General features: G+C 32.8%; 1 protein-coding gene across 14 annotated transcripts in view; it reads right to left on the bottom strand.

The window, feature by feature from the left end:
* ADGRL3 (adhesion G protein-coupled receptor L3) overlaps nucleotides 1–19260 on the bottom strand; it is a 709244-nt gene that overhangs the window by 21325 nt on the left and 668659 nt on the right. For all 14 annotated transcript variants that reach the window (XM_043447764.1, XM_043447769.1, XM_043447767.1 and 11 more), the window contains one exon: nucleotides 13590–13686. In XM_043447764.1, coding sequence (XP_043303699.1) covers nucleotides 13590–13686 — 97 coding nt within the window. The remainder of the gene's footprint in view (nucleotides 1–13589; nucleotides 13687–19260) is intronic.

Raw genomic sequence — 19260 nt, 5'->3', positions numbered from 1 at the left:
CCATGAATTGCAGCACGCCAGGCCTCCCTGTCCATCACCGACTCCCAAAGAGTTTTTCCAAACTCATGTCCATTGAGTTGGTGATGCCATCCAACCATCTTATCCTCTGTCATCCACTTCTCCTCTTGCGCTCAATCTTTCCCAGTATCAGGGTCTTTTTCAAGAGAGTCAGCTCTTCGCATGAGGTGGCCAAAGTACTGGAGTTTCAGCTTCAACATCAGTCCTTCCAATGAACACCCAGGATTGATCTCCTTTAGGATGGACTGGTTGGATCTCCTTACAGCCCAAGAGACTCTCAGGAGTCTTCTCCAACACCATAGTTCAAAAGCATCAGTTCTTCATCACTCACCTTTCTTTATAGTCCATCTCTCATATCCATACATGACTACTGGAAAAACCATAGCCTTGACTAGATGGACATTTGTTGACAAAGTAATGTCTCTGCTTTTGAATATGCTGTCTAGGTTGGTCATAACTTTCCTTCCAAGGAGTATGTGTCTTTTAATTTCACGTCTGCAATCACCATCTGCAGTGATTTTGGAGCCCAAATAAAGTCCGCCACTATTTACACTGTTTCTCCATCTATTTCCCCATCTACTGTGATTTATTTCCTTCCAATACTACACCAATGACCATACTACTGAAACTATTAAAACAAAGATAAATATTCATATAATTATTTGGAAATGGTAAACACTACCTGAATATTGACTGCAGATAATAATTGGGGGCGGGGGGGACAGCACAGTCTGCCATGAAATACTGAAACTATTAAAGCAGACAATATTCATATAATTATTTGTAAATAGTAAATGCTACCTGAATATTAACTGCAGATAATAATTAGAGGGGAAGAAAATAGCACATACTGCTATGATGCAAAAAGCTTAAACAGGGTAAAACAGTTCAAGGCGGCTATGTAAAAATAGCTGTTCTTTAATTCTTTGACTCATTACATCCTGACTACAGTCTAGTCAAACTTGATTATTTGCTATCAGAAACAAGAGGTAGCTCTTTAATAAAACCATAGGAAAGGAATTAGTATTGAATTTCAACATATGCGACTCATTAACAAGGCTGTCAACAAAGGACTAAGAACAAAATCTTTATCTTTGGCAAAAGCGTGATAGAAAACAAAATAGGATTTTCATATTCCACACTGAAAACTTAGAGGGTTTTCTGACCGGTTTTTGTCAGACCCTGTGCTACTGAAAAAGACTAAGTGTAAAATCAAAGGTAGTCATTTTACGAAGAGGTTTTTTAAAATAATTATATCTGAAAATTGAGGTTGATATAAAAGTTTTTGAATGAGTAAAATTTGAATGGAATAATGAGTATATTCTTTTCAAATGTGTAGTCTTTTACTACAAACCTGCTACATATCTTTCCTTAGGAAACTAAAATATGTGTTCTGACACTGGGAGGCCCTGATGACAGCATGCCTAGGCCAGTCAATGTGATACCTGTAATTGAGGACTGAAAATCTAAGGCAGATTCGCCTGCTTTGAAATTGTGAAGGGAAGAACAGATCTGAAACAAGATCACAGTTGGACCTCACTTGAATCTATATTATATGATTCAGAAACATAATTCAAACAATGTTTCTTCTTGACTGCAGGCTAACAAAAGTATACTGAAAAGTTCTTAAAATAACTTGAACTATCCCTCTCCTTTGCCCCTCACACTTCATTAAAAAAAAAAAAATCCACTTACATTCATACTGATCACATTAAATGGGCAAAATTGTATAATTTAAGACCATGGTGATCCAATGAACCAATTGAATACAACCATTCTCTAATAGTCACATATCAATATACCTCAATTTTAAAATTCTTATGTATAAATATATATATGTGTTAATATATATTTATATATAAGTATATTATATATGTATAAATATGTATAAATATAGCATAGTAAATGTTCTGTTTGGTTTCTTTCAATAAAATAGCTTTACCCAGATGGTTCCTCCCTCCTTAATATACCTCATCCTCCATTCAGTACCCTCACGGTTCTCTCTCCTTTGGTTTGGCATAGTTTTGTTTTGTCTTCTAGGAGGTCATTTTCATTATATAAATTGACCAATGCATACAAGTCAGAGTTTTACACAAAGCAGAGTTATGCCTGAGTGATGTCTTTGTGCTTTTGTTTTCAGAGAGTAATACTGGCCCACAGCAGAGGCTTCCTTTTGTATAAGTAAAAACAGTTTCACCAATAATGTATTTTTTGTAGAAATTTAGAATACTAACTTCAGTGTAAAGCAAGGACTCTTTCGCCAGGAAATGGTCTCTACAAGGTTGTGAAACCCTTAAAGCTGCATGTAAAATGCTTTAGGCGTATGTTTGTGTACTCAACTGTGCTCATACAAGAATGCGAGTACTGTGGCTTTTATTTCGTTTTTAAATATTTATGAAAAGTAGTAAACAGGAAAAAAGGCATGCATTTTTCTTTAGCAAGGGACCTATAAAATAAACAAGAAATCTGGAAGAAATGATTCAGAAATACCCAAAGTATACCTTACATATCTAAGTATCACCTAATCAATTGCAATGTAACAATGGAAAAAGGTTATAACCAAGAATTTACAATGCAATGAGATTTTAACATTATCTAAATCTACCATCATCACACAATATGTAAAGAAACACAGGTGCAGAGACATTCATGATTTATTCAAGGTCACACATGACTCTGGTCAGTATCAGTAGCTATCAGTTCAGTCGCTCACTTGTGTCCGACTCTTTGCGACCCCATAAACTGTAGCACGCCAGGCCTCCCTGTCCATCACCAACTCCAGGAGTTTACCCAAACTCATGTCCATAGAGTTGGTGATGCCATCTAACCATCTCATCCTCTGTTGTCCCCTTCTCCTCCTGCCTTCAATCTTTCCCAACATCAGGGTCTTTTCAAATGAGTCAGCTCTTCGCTTCAGGTGGCCAAAATTACTCTGGTAGTTTTTCTTAAATATATTTAAGTCAATGACTTTCAAACATATTTTAGCATCTTCTCCAAAAATATGTTTCAACAAAATTTTATTAGGAACCTTATAGTAGTGTATTACTTTTTCATCATATGGTTTTCTGTAAATTTAATTAGTTTATTTTTCATATTCACATATTAAATATAACAAAAATAAAAGTAGATAAAAGATACTTCTAGAACTATGGAGAACTGATTCAATAGGCAATTTATCTTTGAAATATTTTGTTTCCTACTTCTCTGCTTTTTTGCATAACAAAACAATATCAGTACACAAATGCAATCTACAGAAAGACAGTGAGAGCAATGATTAATTCAATTTTAAAGGGCTACTTTATAAAATAGAGATAGCCATATTAAGACCAAGATTTTTATAATGATAAAAGTAACATAGTTTGCATGGTATCATTAAAAGTGATACAAATTTTAAAGCCATAGAAACCATAACTTTATATTTTTTCACTGTTTTTATTCAAACAATTAATTAAATTACGAAGTGTCAAAGAAGAGATGTTTTATTGAAACTCAAAAGCTCGTTCATCATTTTTTCCCAAAGTCATAAATTGAAGAGCTGACATCTTGATTTATCACACTATGCACTTTTAATAGCCAACAAGTTTGCTATTAAATTTTAATCAACCTGCCTATTAAATTTCTTTCAAATGGTTGAGAGATACTTCAGTTTCTTTTAATAGCTAATTCATTCACTGGGAATCTATTAATATGGATTTCAATGACATGTTTTCTCCAGAGTAAAGACTGGATTATTGTTAGTTCAGTATAAAATGGAATATTCTGAATGTAGAGGTGTTGCCTCTATTTTAAAATGTAAACTCAGAGCTTTAGAGTCAGGAGGCCTAGATTTTACCTATTCTCTTCTCCCTTATTTTGTGCTAATTGGCTTTATACATGTCTTCTTGTCAAGATACACGAGTTTTTCTACAATAAATACTTAGAAGTAAAATTACTGGGTCATATGTTGCCCACATTTTCATTTTTTTCAAATATGTGTGTATCAATTCACACTTTCACAAGTAGTACATATTTCTTAAACTTTTGCCAGGATTTAGTATTGTCTGGTTGACATTTTGCCAATTTGACTGAGCATGAAATATATCACACTACCCTTATACTTCGCATTTTCCTGAATACTAGAGAGATGGAGTAATTTTTCATATATTTATTGATTGTAAGTGTTCTTTATTCTGAGAATTGCCCATTCATGTCTTTTGCCCACATACACATTAGATTGTTGAATTTTATACATTAATTTGGAGACATTCATTACAATGTAGGCAGTAACATTTTGTTGTTACATGTACTATTTACATCTCCTTCCAGTAGCTCACTTTTTTTGAGTACTGCTTAAATTTGAGATGAGAATCTTATCTTTTTCTTGTAGTTTATGTTTGTTATTTTATTTTTAAGAACTCCTTTAACCTAAAATCTAAAATACATTTTCTTCTAAAAGCTTTAAAGTATTTAAAGTAAAAAAAAAAAATATATATATATATATATATTTTTTTTTGCTCTGCAATGCAACACAACTTGGTTGTACTCTATTGAAGAAACTTATGCCATTAGATAGTCATTGTTATTTTTTACATAATTAGTTGAAAGACAGCTTCTCAGAGATCTTATGTTTTCTGACTACTCAAGTCAATGGTGGCAGGGCTGGAAATCAGAATTCTTGGTGAGTCTTTGCTTCACAAAATAGGAGGTGGATGGTGTGCAAGTAGAAATGATAAACCTAAACCACTCAGTCATTCATTTATAAAACTCATCTTCTGTGGTCAGAGCCATATCTTTCTGTATGCTTTTAACTTGGACATTTTGAATACATTGGCATAGTACTCAAAACAAAGAATACTGAGCCCAAAATAATAAGCCAAAAGTGCTTAACCACAGGTAAAATAGCAGTAAATCACATTTCTTTTTAGTAAGAATGTAGTGTATATAATGTGGTATGTGTTTAGTCCCACAGTTATATTCATTTGTAAATCACAATCTGCTTGTGATTTTTTGCTGAATAAAACAAATTTCAGAACAAAGGAAATATAATAATTAAACAACCTAAAATAACAATTTGAAGAAAATATGACTTTTCATAAAATTGTTTGCCCTATGTTGGCATACTTATAGTGTGCAAATTATCCAAACTCACATGCAGAAAGTCTGTGAAAGTTAGTGGTAGTTGCTCAGTCATATCCAACTCTTTGAGACCCCATGGACTGTTGTCTGCCAGGCTCCTCTGTGCATGGAATTCTCCAGGCAAGAATACTGAAGTGGGCTGCTATTCCCTTCTCCAGGGAATCTTCCCAACTCAGGGATCAAACCCGGGTTTCCCGTATTGCAGGCAGATTTTTTACTGTCTGAGCCACAAGGGGAAGCCTATACCAGCTAAAGTTTGTATTTTAAATTTGGAAACATTATTTAAAAAGTATATAGAGAAAAGTAGATATGAATTAAAACAAGGTGTCTATGAATACAGAGATTCTTGATAATGTTTTTCAGAGAAAACTTATTTTGTCATATAATCATAATCAGCTCAATTCTGTTTTGTTTAGACTGAGGCTATTTCAGGAAACATATTGTTTCTATTTTCCTACATCAAGACTAACTCTCTTCCTTCAATCTGTAATATCATCTTAAACCTATCTTAGTTCTCCAATGATTTTCTGGTGTTGTAAATTACTCTATGAATGTGATGGGTAACTTGTTGTAGTTTTTGAAGAACCCACATCCTTTACAATAATGTTATGAGGAAAGCCTATTACGAAGATCAAAGGAGTGCCTATGACATAAATACTTACTTTTAAATGGCAGGTTGTATATAAGGTTGAACTATATAAAATGAAAGATTCAGTATGCAATAAACAGGGGCTATTTTACTTGGATACTACAAAATTATTGGCAATGACAATTTAAGTATTTTTTTTCTAATAAGACTTTATTTATGATAAAAATACATCCCATTTCCACATTTTAATTTTTCATGTAAATGAATTAGCTTCTATTCACTTTCAGAATAGCAGATATAAGTTAATATAATCTATTTCTTAGGAAAAAATCTGAACAAGTGATGACTCAATTAACTTTGGATATTATATATTGCATTTATACTATCACAACTTTTATGCTTATAATATAGTAGGAGCATTTTTCCAGATAAGAGGTACAGTACCGTTTTGTTTGTTTTTAGATTTTGAATTAGAAGCTGTTTCATAGATTTTTTAAAAACTGAAATTAACACATAAAACTAATAAGTTTAACTTAAAACATTATCACTACCTAATTGAAGTCAACTCAAATAAATTTGCAACTTTTTTCTTGGTATTATTATACCAAGAAACTGTGTCTGAGAGGACACAGTTTCAAGGAACATCAAATTCACGAATATAGAGATTTGGAAAAGTTATATCTTTGGTTCTATTACTAAATTATTATAGGCAGAAGCGATATACCAGATTTTTTTTAACACAATCTTTGCTCTAATCAAAATATTGATCCTTTTACTGAAACATAAGAAATTAAAAATAAGAGAGAAAAGGATTCTACTAATAAAATTTCTTGATATTTTTTGTATTTGAGAACTTCCAGGAAAAAAGAATGATCATAAAATTCTTACAACCTAAGTCCTGCAGTTATATTTGAATATGTATAGTAAAACAGTTATGTTTAGTAATTCTGCATATTCAATATCAAATCATTTTGTAAAAAAATGTTATTGTCAATCCATCCCCCCATTTATGCACAATATCTTACAGTTTCTTTTTCCCTAAGTGAGTAGGATGAATGAATCCATACTAAAGAACTGTGCTTAGAACAAAATAAAGTGAAAGGAAATGAATATTGCATCAAGGCAATTAAGAAATGAAGACGTGAATAACTGTGCTTTAAGAACAAGGTAATAAAAATCATTCTGAAATACATTCTTGGAAAATACCCTAATTCTAATCCTCAGTAAGCTTCCTGAAAGTTGTCATCATAGGAAAATAATGAAAATTTTTATTGCTGTAAGTAGGACTCTATGGTCAGAAAGAATTTGTTTGGAATTTAGATTTTGTACTTTATTAGCCACATGATTTTGGGCAAGTTACCGAGAAATCCAAGTTATTCATGGGTATAAAGATAATGGATAATAAATAATGAACAGTGTACAATAAGAAAATGACAGTTACACGCAATAATGGAGAAATCTCAACTTTACGAAGGCTAAAGAGGAGCATATTGTGTTCTAGCAGAGAAAAGAACACCAGTCATTTCTGAAGATAAGTTGGAGTATTCATATTTAGTTCTCAAAAAAGATATTGTTCTCTAAAAAAAATAATATTACATCCTCAGCAACTTACACAAAACAGTAGTATTTTAAAACTAATTGGAAATGTTCTATAACACCATATTTAGAAGTTATCAAGGTATCTCACTGTGGCTTGTTTGGTTTATAACAAAGCAGTAAGAGATATTGCTAACTATAAATTAAATATAAAGGGAGAAAGATCATATTCTATAAAAATAAGAAATCGACACTACATAAATAACCCTCTTTGTGAAGAGATCTTTAAAAGCTATAATAATAATAACAATAGTAATAACATCATTTTTACTATTGTATTGTTGGCTGTGACAGCCTGGATGATTTCAAGGATTCCTAACAAAGGGACAAAGTTAAGAGCAAAACATAAGTAGGACTTACTGGGCAAGCATTTTAAAGGTTTTTCTTTTTCAGTTCCTGCTAACAATTCATAGCAAGAACATATGCCCCAGACTGACTAGAGATCAATATTTAATATATCTCATATTGCAATGGAAAGTTCATTCTGAAAATTACTTGGTCTTCCTTGAGGAATCAAGGAATCAGGTTATTAGTAGCATTGTTACATTATCTATTTGATGCAATATTTCACTTTTAAAATCTGTATCCATTTTGCTTTTTTGTATTGAACTGATTTCCCTAAAACAGGAGATACTCTTTTATTTTATCATATACTTTAGGAATACTGAAGACACATAGAAAGGAAAGAAACACAGAAATCACTGTTGCCTCATTAACAATCACAAATATAAAAGTAAAAAATACTAGATATAAATAAAATGGTGAATCTCAAATAAAAAATGTGTCCATGCATAGGATACTTACTGCATTTGCACTTATGTCATCATAATACTTATTCATAACAAAGTAATTTGTTATATAGCCCAGTCTGATCTGTTAGCTACGCAAGTTCTCTTAAGCATATGATTAATGGTGCCTACAAATTTCACAAATAGATATCAGATTATATTTGAATCTGGTTAACATTTACAGCCAATGATTTTATAATCCTTCAAACAGCAGGGCTTTGGGGGCAATAAGACCTATCATATGCATATAAGCCAAATTATACTTACTGACATTAATAAGGTGAAGTGAATGAGTTTGAGTATTCACCCTAGTAGTTTTAATATATATAAATCATTAATTACAGTGAAAGACCACTTATATATTTTCATTTGCATTTTTCTTTAAAAACTAAAAAAAAAAAAAATGTGTTTAGTAGCCTATATACTAAGGAGACAGCCAGTGATTTCTTGTGAAGTTTCATCTGTCCCAGTGACCAACCTCCTGGGAAAGACAATATAGGTTCTGAGAAGACATGAATTTAAAAAGGGAACAAGTCATATTCCTACTCTGCTATGTATATGGTTATCTAGAGGACCTGTCTACATTGAGCTAGTGTCTCTAAGCCTCTGAAGCACAGGAGGGCTTGGAGGAAAGAGAAGGTTGTGCTTGCTTATTCCATCTAAGGTAGGGAGAAAAAATATTTTACCTTTATTTCCTCAATGCTAAAATATATATACAAATCAAAAATAGCGCATTTTATGCAGGTGTAATTTGCATTTAATTTCTAATTCAAAAGAGACAATTCAGTTTTATTAGTTTATTTCCTTTGGTTAGTGTCAAGGGGAGCACCATATTAGGTAAATTATTTCTTTTACTTGACATTCAGGTAATTACCTCATTCCTCCTACCTATTACTAGAAACTACAAAGTGAAAGAAACCTTTGCAATGAAGGATGAATTTTAATATCTGATTACTTGAGAGCATTGGCAAGAATCAGTTTTCATTTGTTAGAAAATATTAATGAACTTGTGAATACAATAATAATAATAGTATTTATTATGTTCCTGGCATGTTGTAAGCAATTATGATATATTAACTCAATCCTTTCAAGGTCCCTCTGAAGTGGGTACCATTTATATCCTTACTGCAAAAACCCTGAAAAGTTCAGCAATTTGCTGAAAGTTCCTAGGTTAACACTCCATAGTCAAACTGCTATGTAAAATACAGCTACAGATTAGACATTCTTCTGTCATGTAACACTTAAACTTGGCTTACATAAATACAGCATTACTGGTCATATCTTCATGAAGAAAAATCTACACTGTGTGGGATGTTGATGGGATGGAGAATGGGAAGTAGGGGAAAATAAAATTCACAGTACTAGCCAAGTCATTGTTCCAAAAGGAGAAATGCCTTTTTGGTGGTTCTGTCACTCAAATGGGGCACATTTTTGCAATCCACAGCTGGGAGCGGGGGAGGCACCTTTTGATAATTCAGACATATTGGTAGCAGCTACCTACCAAATCTTGATTTTTAAATCGAAATTTCTGATGTCAATTCAACTTATTAAGCAAAAAGAAATGAGAGATATAAATACTATTCATGATGATAGAGCCTAATAAGATCTCATTTCAGAAAATATCCCAATTTCTATATAAATCTACAAAATGAGTGGAAACGTGTAACAATTATTATAAATGAACTACCAGAGAATTTCTCACCAAATGCTACATATTTGGATCAAACTCAAGTTTGCTAATCTAAATCACTCAGAATACAGTTTGGCCAGTAGAGACTGTGGGTAGGGGATACAGGTGGGAAAGCTAACCTTAGCTACAAATTGTTTCTACTACTGTCAGGAATTCTGAGCTACCAAAAACTTGAATTAGCATTCCACTGTCCTGGGAACAGCTTGGGAACTGAAGATGACTTCAAGGTATATGCAAATTGCATATATTTAAATGAACAAAGAAACAAACTATCCTGTGGGGTTTGTGAAACATGGCTTGGATCAGAGTTAACTTTGTCTGAAACTCTCTGTAAACAACCATCACCTCAGGGCTCTCAAAAAGCTCCTTCTCACTGTGTATACAGTAGCGTGGGTGGAGTTAACTTGATGTGAGTTCTGGGATTTGGGGAATTGGCTTCATGAAATTCTGGATTTGTATGAGTGTGTAGCATTGTGGCAAACCAGTCATCAGAAGAAAAATGTTTGAAAATGTATAGGGAACACTTGGAAAACATCTTCAAAATATAGATATTCCAAGGACAATGTAATGAAAGCTTTTAAAGAGATGAGGTGACCAAATAACAAAATCCCCAAGAGAACATATAAGAATGATTTCATAAATTTGAAAATTATCAATAAATCTTCCAAAGTCTTGCTTGATTCCAAGGAGTACAATCCCAATAGTAATCAAATTTATCACATTGGGGATTCTAGACAGATAATCTGGTATATAGGATATAACTAGTTGGTTCAAGAACCAAACATTAGAGATGATTTGAAAAAATATAAACCATTGAGAAGGATTTATTCACTGCATGGTAGATGTTTTTTTATTCTTAATGAATCCCAAAGATAATAATAATGGTTCTTATTGGAAAGAATAGATGATAAGACATACAGAATTTTAAGATAATTTTCTTTTAATGAATTGGACAGTAGTGTGAATAGAAAAGAAATCCTGGGTTGAAAATAGGACTAATTTTTAGACAACTTCTTGTAGTTTTCAAAGATCAGAAGCACTCTAAAGACAATCATAAGAGATTTAAAATATCTAATTTAGAAAGAAAGGAAAATGAAGTTGGAAATTAAAAAATTATAAGAAATTAAGAATGAATGGGAAGTTAGAATATATGAAGATGTAAAGATGTAGTGCCTAATGTTTTTATTTTAATAATAGAGAATATACTCTTTTGAATACATAGATGTAAATAATTATGCTGCTGAGGTGACTGAAGTGTTTATCTGGAAGGGTGAATCTTATATGCCACCTACCTAAATATGATACACACGCCTGAATGTAGGGAAGATAGGACCCTGGGGAACAAGACAAGATTAAAGAAGGAAGTTAAAGACTAGCTTCAGAGATATAATATGAAGAAATAAAATTTTAAAGTACTGAACTCATCTAAGATAAAAAATAATGAGATGAGAATGAAATGAGGAGTTTCTGACTCGGGGGACTAGGAAATTAATATAGGAGATCAGGAAGATCACTATGATGTCTCCCCATTAAAGTCACTGAGTGAAAGGAAGAATATATATCCTGAAGGAAAAGATCACTGCATAGGCATACTTCAAACAAATCATAAAGTCAATTTTACCCTCTCCCCAAAGTCATCATCAAATAACTTACTGGATATCACAAGAAATTTTGTACCTTTTCTTCAATAACTTTAAGAAGTATCCTTTAAAACTGAAGATTTTTAAAAACAGATTTAATATATAATCAGACAATACAAAATATTATTATTTTCTTTAAATATATTTTAAATTGACCTAGTCATACATAGCACATAGTCCAAGTTGATGAAATTTCTGAGAAGGAAATAAAAAGGGTAAAGCAATCTTATACAATGCAACTGATCTTAAGATCAAGGTCATAAAAATTATTCATTTAAAATATTTTTTAATAAAGCTACATACTTTAATGTCAATATAAATCTAGATCACAATGCTAAGCCAAGTAGTCTACATGTCTTCATGTAAGTAGTAGTTTTCTCTGTCTTCACAGTAAGCAAATAAATGGTGCATTATTACAATCAAATCTCATCTTTTGTTTAAATAATACATTCTATGGTTTCTGTGATCATTAGATGCAAGATACTCCTAACAGAAAATCTTATTAATAAGAATAGCTTTCAAAAAAGAATAGTTTTCTTAAAGGAACATCCTATACATTTTCAATGTATTATTTCTATGTATTATTTAAAGTAAAAAGAAAATCTGTCACGATGAAAGCAATTTATTTCCTAAACTTTGGAGGCATGTGTAGATAATATATTTGCTCTGATTTAGAAAGTATGTCAAAGAATTAAGAGTATTCATATTTAAATTTTCATAAAACTAATCATAAAAGTAAACTTAAAAAGAGAACACTTGTGAGATACTACATAAAAAAACTGAAAATGAAATAAAATACAAGAAGGTAATTCTTTTACTTTAATGTATTTTCTTCATTTTTGGAAGAATATTTGCACTCACTGTTCTAACTTAAGCAAAAGTGTTGTAGAAAATTTAATATCATCACTAGGTTATAGTTACTTTATCACTACCACACATATAAGCATGGAAGTCAATCAAGATTTATACAACATGGATGAATCCCTAAATCAAATTTAACTTTGACACTACTTGTTATAACTTCTTTTATATAAATAAGATGGAACTTATTTGACTAAAAGTAATCGAGAACACCAGTATCTGAATAATTCTTAATCATAAGCCATAATTAGTGAATTAGTTGTTTCTAAGCATTTGATGTAACACAAAGTAGACAGAAGCAGGTTTAAAGCAAACAATTCTAGTTTGGAGCTAATAAAAATAACAATATTGATCATAAGAAATCATGAAAATAACCACCGAACGTATGCATCAAAAAATGTCTCTTTTAGGACAGTCTGATTAAAATGTGCTCACGCCAGCACCATCCCCCAGATAAAACTATGTTCTACAGATTTCCCAGCACAGACTGTAGTGTACCCCAGCTCTATACATTGTTTCTACCCATTTTTACTGCAGTCAATTTAATTTTAATCTCTCTCTCTCACACTCACACATACATTTACGATGGGGAGGGGGAGGAGAGGGAGAAAGTGAGAGGGAGAGAGACAGAGGGAATAAGAAAGATCAAGCACAAACAAAACAGTAGATTAAAGGAACATCATTTTTAAAATCTAAATGATATTCCAGAAACATTTTAACCAGAAGCATATACACACCCAAAGAATTATTATATACATATATGTATAAAATTTACATATAGTGGGTTTTTCCTTCTGTATCTTTAAATATCCAATATTATCTGAACATATCTTTTTGATATTAAGATTAGATGGGATTTTTCCACAAATACACAGGTTGCCTTAAGTATATTAGACAGCATAATTTTACTTCCACAAAGACTAAGAAATTGCTTTATACCTGGGACAATGTGGAACTCTATGATGCTTAGCAGACTATATGGCCACATAATTGCCCATTTTCACAGCTTCCAATGAGGCCTGACAACTCACCAGTTTATAGCAGTGGCAGATGATTAGAGGAAGAAATTTCTCACTTTTTAACTTACTTTCAGAAAAGATCTGAAAACTCAGGATTGAAAAAAGAAGCCTTATGAATAATGGAATACACTGCTACACTCAACCACATTTTATATCTTTGCAATATTCCTATCATATGGAAAAAAGTCCAGAAGTTGCAAATAAAGCAATGCATTTAGGAACTTCTTAAAGTAATCACAAAAAGAGTAAATATGAAAAAATATTTCTAATTACCTCTGTTGAGTGATGCTGAGCTGTTTATATCTCCAGTAATGAAGGAAGACTCTGACTGCTTTCGGACCGTATCATTCCACATTCTACGAATTCGGCTCTGGGTGAAGAAAAAAGAAAAGGAAATAAAGTCACCACACAGTGAACCCTCACACAAGTCACTCTTTTTTTGTTTCTGTAATACAGGTTTATATGAGGCTTTCATTTCTGGCATCTGGCACACACAGCTCCCACAAGCTTGCAGTACAGGAACATGAGGACATCAGGAGCTAAATTAATGATGATCATTGGCTCTTTTAAGTGTATTCTTAAATGCCTATGCCAGAAGTCATTATAACTATTTAAAAGAAATAAATGTAATAGTGGTGGTTTCGTTGGTCAGTTGTGTCTGACGCTTCGCAACCTTACGGACTGTGCCCACCAGGCTCCTATGTCCATAGAATTTTCCAGGCAAGAACACTGGAGTGTATTGCCATTTCCATCTGCAGGGGATTTTCCTGACCCAGGGATCAAATCCATGACTCCTGTGTTGCAGGAGGATTCTTTACCAACTGAGCCACCAAGGAAGCCCCAAATGTAATATGATAATACCAATTTAAAAGATACATGTGATACATATGTGGATACATAGAAGATATATATGAAGATACATAGAAGGGTACTCTAGATAGAATTTAGTAATTTTAATTTCTAAGGTAAAACAAATTATTTTCACTGTAATTTTATGGGAATGTAATATTTAAATGTGCATTAAATTGAAGCTTTAGTAACAAAAATTTACTTAATTCAGAATCTTGTAAGAAGAAATAGTTTGGGATGAAAAGAACAGAGAGTATTATTAAGATGCTACTAAACTTAACATTTTCTATTAATTTTATAAGAAGATCAATGTAATTTTACATGTTACATACTATCTTGACTTTTCTATCTTTTGAAGGAAACAAAGGAAGTCAATTGATCTTTATTCATTTCCATGTAGTAGGAAGTTTTATAGAGAACTGAAATTCTTGCATCATATATCTCAAATTCAATTTTCTAAGTGTCTGATGATTCAAGAAAGCAGAACAATATTTTTCCATTGTGGAGGGAGACTTTTTTTCTGGTTTACTGTATAGCTCCTTTATTAGAGTTAGGGATCAAAAAAGAAATGACAGTCTTGTCAACAGGAAACAAAATATTTTCAGAAGCTTTTCCAAGGATGAAAAAGTTATAATACTAACAAAAGGGTTATGTTCCAAATATATTTGAACTCAAATAGTAGGAATACCTAATTCTCAAAATATTAGATGACTGGTTTTATGAATATTGAGTCATGTTTATCCTTTAGAAATACTATTTTGTTATATAAGTCAGAAAATACACATATTACATATACAAAGCAAAAATAATAAAAGTACAATAAGAAAACCGATGCAATAAACCTGACACTTAAAAAAATGTTTCTATTGAAAAATACTTCAAAATTCAAACTGAAATACTGTGAATCAATTTCTTACATTTGCTTTATTGGTTAATTGACCTCTTTAATGTAGAAAATAGAAAGGGGAAAGGCAAATACAAACATCTTTGCCTTTATGGAGCTGCTAGACTAATACATGACACATTAATCACATATAAATTAACAAAATAAATGCAAAAGTACAATATGTCCACAAATCTCTATAGAAGCATTACTAATGATAGTTGAAAACTATGCACAATTCAAATGACTATCAATGGTAGGATGGACACATAAATCATAGAATAATGTATAGTGATGAAGGGCTTCCCAGGTGGCTCAGTGGGCAAAGAATCCGCTTGTAATGCAGGAAATGCAGGCAGACACAGGTTCAGTCTGGGGGTTGGGAAGATCCCCTGGAGGAGGGTATGGCAACCCATTCCAGTATTCTTGCCTGGAGAATCCCATGGACAGATGAGCCTGGTGGGCAACAGTCCATGAAGTCACAAAGATTGGACATGACTGAATGGACTGAACACACATAGTAATAAAAATAAAAGAGCAACATAGTCTCCTGAAGCAACATAATGCCCAAGGAAAGAAGGAAAACATATAAAAGAATATGTACTGGATGATTTCATGTGGATAAGCATCAAACACATGTAAAACAAAAGCTACTGTTAAAAGTTAAGATAGTGATTATGTCTTGAGATGACTGATTAAGAAGCATTCAAATGGTTTCTAAGTTACTGCCAATATTCTAATAATTGATCTGGGGAAGGATAAATCATTGTGCCATACACTTAAATTTTGTGTGGTTTTGTTAATGTCTATTATGATACACAATTAAAATAATTTTTAAGTGTGTATAACAAAAGAACATGTCCTTGTCTAGGAAATCTGAGAACACTGCAGTGAAGAAGTGAAATCTCAACTGAGAGTTGATGGAATTATGCTTATTTTTGCATGCATGCTCAATTGTGTCTGACTCTGTGACTCCATGGGCTGTAGCCTGCCAGGCTCCTCTGTCCATGGAATTTTCCAGGCAAGAATAGGGAGTGGGTTGTCACTTCTTTCCTCCAGGGGTTCTTGCCCACCCATGTCTTCTGTGCCTTCTGCATTGACAGGCAAATTCTTTATCATTGAGCCACCTGGGAAGCCTCCTATTTTTAGGTGACATTTATTTGAGCTAGCCCCATTATCTTCTATTATTATTATCTTCTATTAGTCTCTCAACCTGGGCTTGCACACCTGTTCCCCTGCTGTTACTTAACAAGCCAAGCATGCTTCTGCCTTAGGTTTTGTATGATTATTTCTTCTGCATGGAGTACTCTTTCCCCAGATACTGGTATAGATAACTCTTACATCTCTTTTAATCTTTGCTCAAATACTTTCTCCATAGAGAAACCTAACTTGATCATCCTATATAGAATTGTATTTCATGCACCCAACTCTGCAACTTTTTGCCCTCATAGCTTTACCATTTTCTATATACAACATATTATAATAATATAGTTATTTCTTATATTTATATTTAATGTCTAAACAGTAATGTCCAATGTCTGCATTAGTTTTGAGGCTCTAAAAAACAGAAAGTTTGGGAATTCCCTGGTGGTTGAATGATTAGGAATCCATGCTTTCACTGCTGAGGGCCCAGTTTCAATTCCTGGTCAGGGAACTAAGATTACATTGGCCACATGAGGCAGCCAAAAGAAAAAAGTAAAATAAAAATTCTGTCCTTTTCTGTTCACCTGAAATGGTACCTGATATATAATAATTATTGTGTGTGTATGTAAAATATATATTACAAATATAACAAATATTTCAATCAATTCTTCGAGGCTCTATCATGTGTTTTTCATGTACTCACTCACTGAAATCTCCCAAGAATTCCCTGAGGTATGTACTCTTCTATTCATTAGAAAATTGAGATTTAGAGGTTAACATGCACAATATCACAGATCTAATAAGTGGTATAACCAATATTTGTCTTCAATCATTTGGATCCTGATTTAGGAGATTAGAACTTATTATACTATATCAAATAATAATTGAAAAAGTAAAAGGAGAAAGGCTAAAGTATTGTAAGCAGAGAAAAATATATAATATGTAGCATTAAGCTTATACTTAAATGTTTGTGGAAAGGAAACAAGCTTTAGAAAATTACAGTGAATAAAGCAAGTCACAGAAGATTGCACACAATAAGATATCATTTTAAATAAATACTTTAAGAAGGTGAAGTAATGAACATCTTTTGGAGAGGTGAAGAAATTTTTAGAATAAGTCATGAAAATGACAAACAAAGGTTAATAGACTGTCTCTGGCAGGGAGATACAGGGATTGCTTAGGGAGAAGTTTCAAGAAGGGAAAAACATATGGCAAATTCTCTATTTCCTAAATTTGATGGTGAGTTCACAGGTGTTGATTTTAACTACTCTTTACAATTTAATCTATGGTACATATATTTTTTGTTTAAAATACTGTATAACAAAAGTAAATACATCTACAAATTCAACAAAATAAATGAAAATAGATGACAGAACAATTAATGAAAGGTCAAGGTGGAAAGAACAATACTTCGGTTCAGAGTTTTTATTTTTTTATTTAATTTTTTTTCATTTATTTTTATTAGTTGGAGGCTAATTACTTTACAATATTGTAATGGGTTTTGTCATACATTGACATGAATCAGCCATGGAGTTACATGTGTTCCCCATCCTGATCCCCCCTCCCACCTCCCTCCCCATCCCATCCCTCTGGGTCTTCCCAGTGCACCAGCCCTGAGCACTTGTCTCATGCATCCAACCTGGGCTGGTGGTCTGTTTCACCCTTGATAGTATACATATTTCAATGCTATTCTCTCAGAACATCCCACCCTCGCCTTCTCCCACAGAGTCCAAAAGTCTGTTCTGTACATCTGTGTCTCTGTTGTTGTCTTGCATATAGGGTTATCGTTACCATCTTTCTAAATTCCATATATATGCATTAGTATACTGTATTGGTGTTTATCTTTCTGGCTTACTTCACTCTGTATAATGGGCTCCAGTTTCATCCATCTCATTAGAACTGATTCAAATGAATTATTTTTAATGGCTGAGTAATATTCCATAGTGTATATGTACCACAGCTTCCTTCCATGTCCTGGCTATTATAAACAGTGCTGCGATGAACATTGGGGTGCACGTGTCTCTTTCAGATCTGGTTTCCTCAGTGTGTATGCCCAGAAGTGGTATTGCTGGGTCATATGGCAGTTCTATTTCCAGTTTTTTAAGGAATCTCCACACTGTTTTCCATAGTGGCTGTACTAGTTTGCATTCCCACCAACAGTGTAAGAGGGTTCCCTTTTCTCCACACCCTCTCCAGCATTTATTTCTTATAGACTTTTGGATAGCAGCCATTCTGACTGGCGTATAATGGTACCTCATTGAGGTTTTGATTTGCATTTCTCTGATAATGAGTGATGTTGAGCATCTTTTCATGTGTTTGTTAGCCATCTGTATGTCTTCTTTGGAGAAATGTCTGTTGAGTTCTTTGGCCCATTTTTTGATTGGGTCATTTATTTTTCTGGAATTGAGCTACAGGAGTTGCTTGTATATTTTTGAGATTAATCCTTTGTCTGTTGCTTTGTTTGCTATTAGTTTCTCCCATTCTGAAGGCTGTCTTTTCACCTTGCTTATAGTTTCTGTTGTCGTGCAAAAGCTTTTAAGTTTCATTAGGTCCCATTTGTTTCTTTTTGCTTTTATTTCCAATATTCTGGGAGGTGGGTCATAGAGGATCCTGCTGTGATTCATGTCGGAGAGTGTTTTGCCTATGTTCTCCTCTAGGAGTTTTACAGTTTCTGGTCTTACATTTAGATCTTTAATCCATTTTGAGTTTATTTTTGTGTATGGTGTTAGAAAGCAGAGTTTTTATAAACCAACCTTTTATAAGTGATTACCACTGGGAGATCAATAGATGGAGAGAATTTTTACTTTTTAGTCTTGAAAATAACATCCCTCCATTACCTACATAGTAGCCACATGATTTTATTACATGTGGGTGATTTCCTGTCACCCCATTTCCTAAATTATATCCTTAACTTTCTAAATAGTCAAAATAAAATCAAAACTCCAGTTCTCTTACAAATACTTAAGGATCCATCTCCCAGCTTTCTTCAACTTCATCTCCCATTCACACACCACTTGAACCAATGACATTCTTCCGACTCCCAAAGTTTCAAGTTCTTACCTACCTAAA

The sequence above is a fragment of the Cervus canadensis genome, chromosome 26, assembly GCF_019320065.1.
Source record: "Cervus canadensis isolate Bull #8, Minnesota chromosome 26, ASM1932006v1, whole genome shotgun sequence".
NCBI lineage: Eukaryota > Metazoa > Chordata > Mammalia > Artiodactyla > Cervidae > Cervus > Cervus canadensis.
Note: the sequence above shows the minus strand (reverse complement) of the source record. Positions and strands in the feature narration are given on the sequence as shown.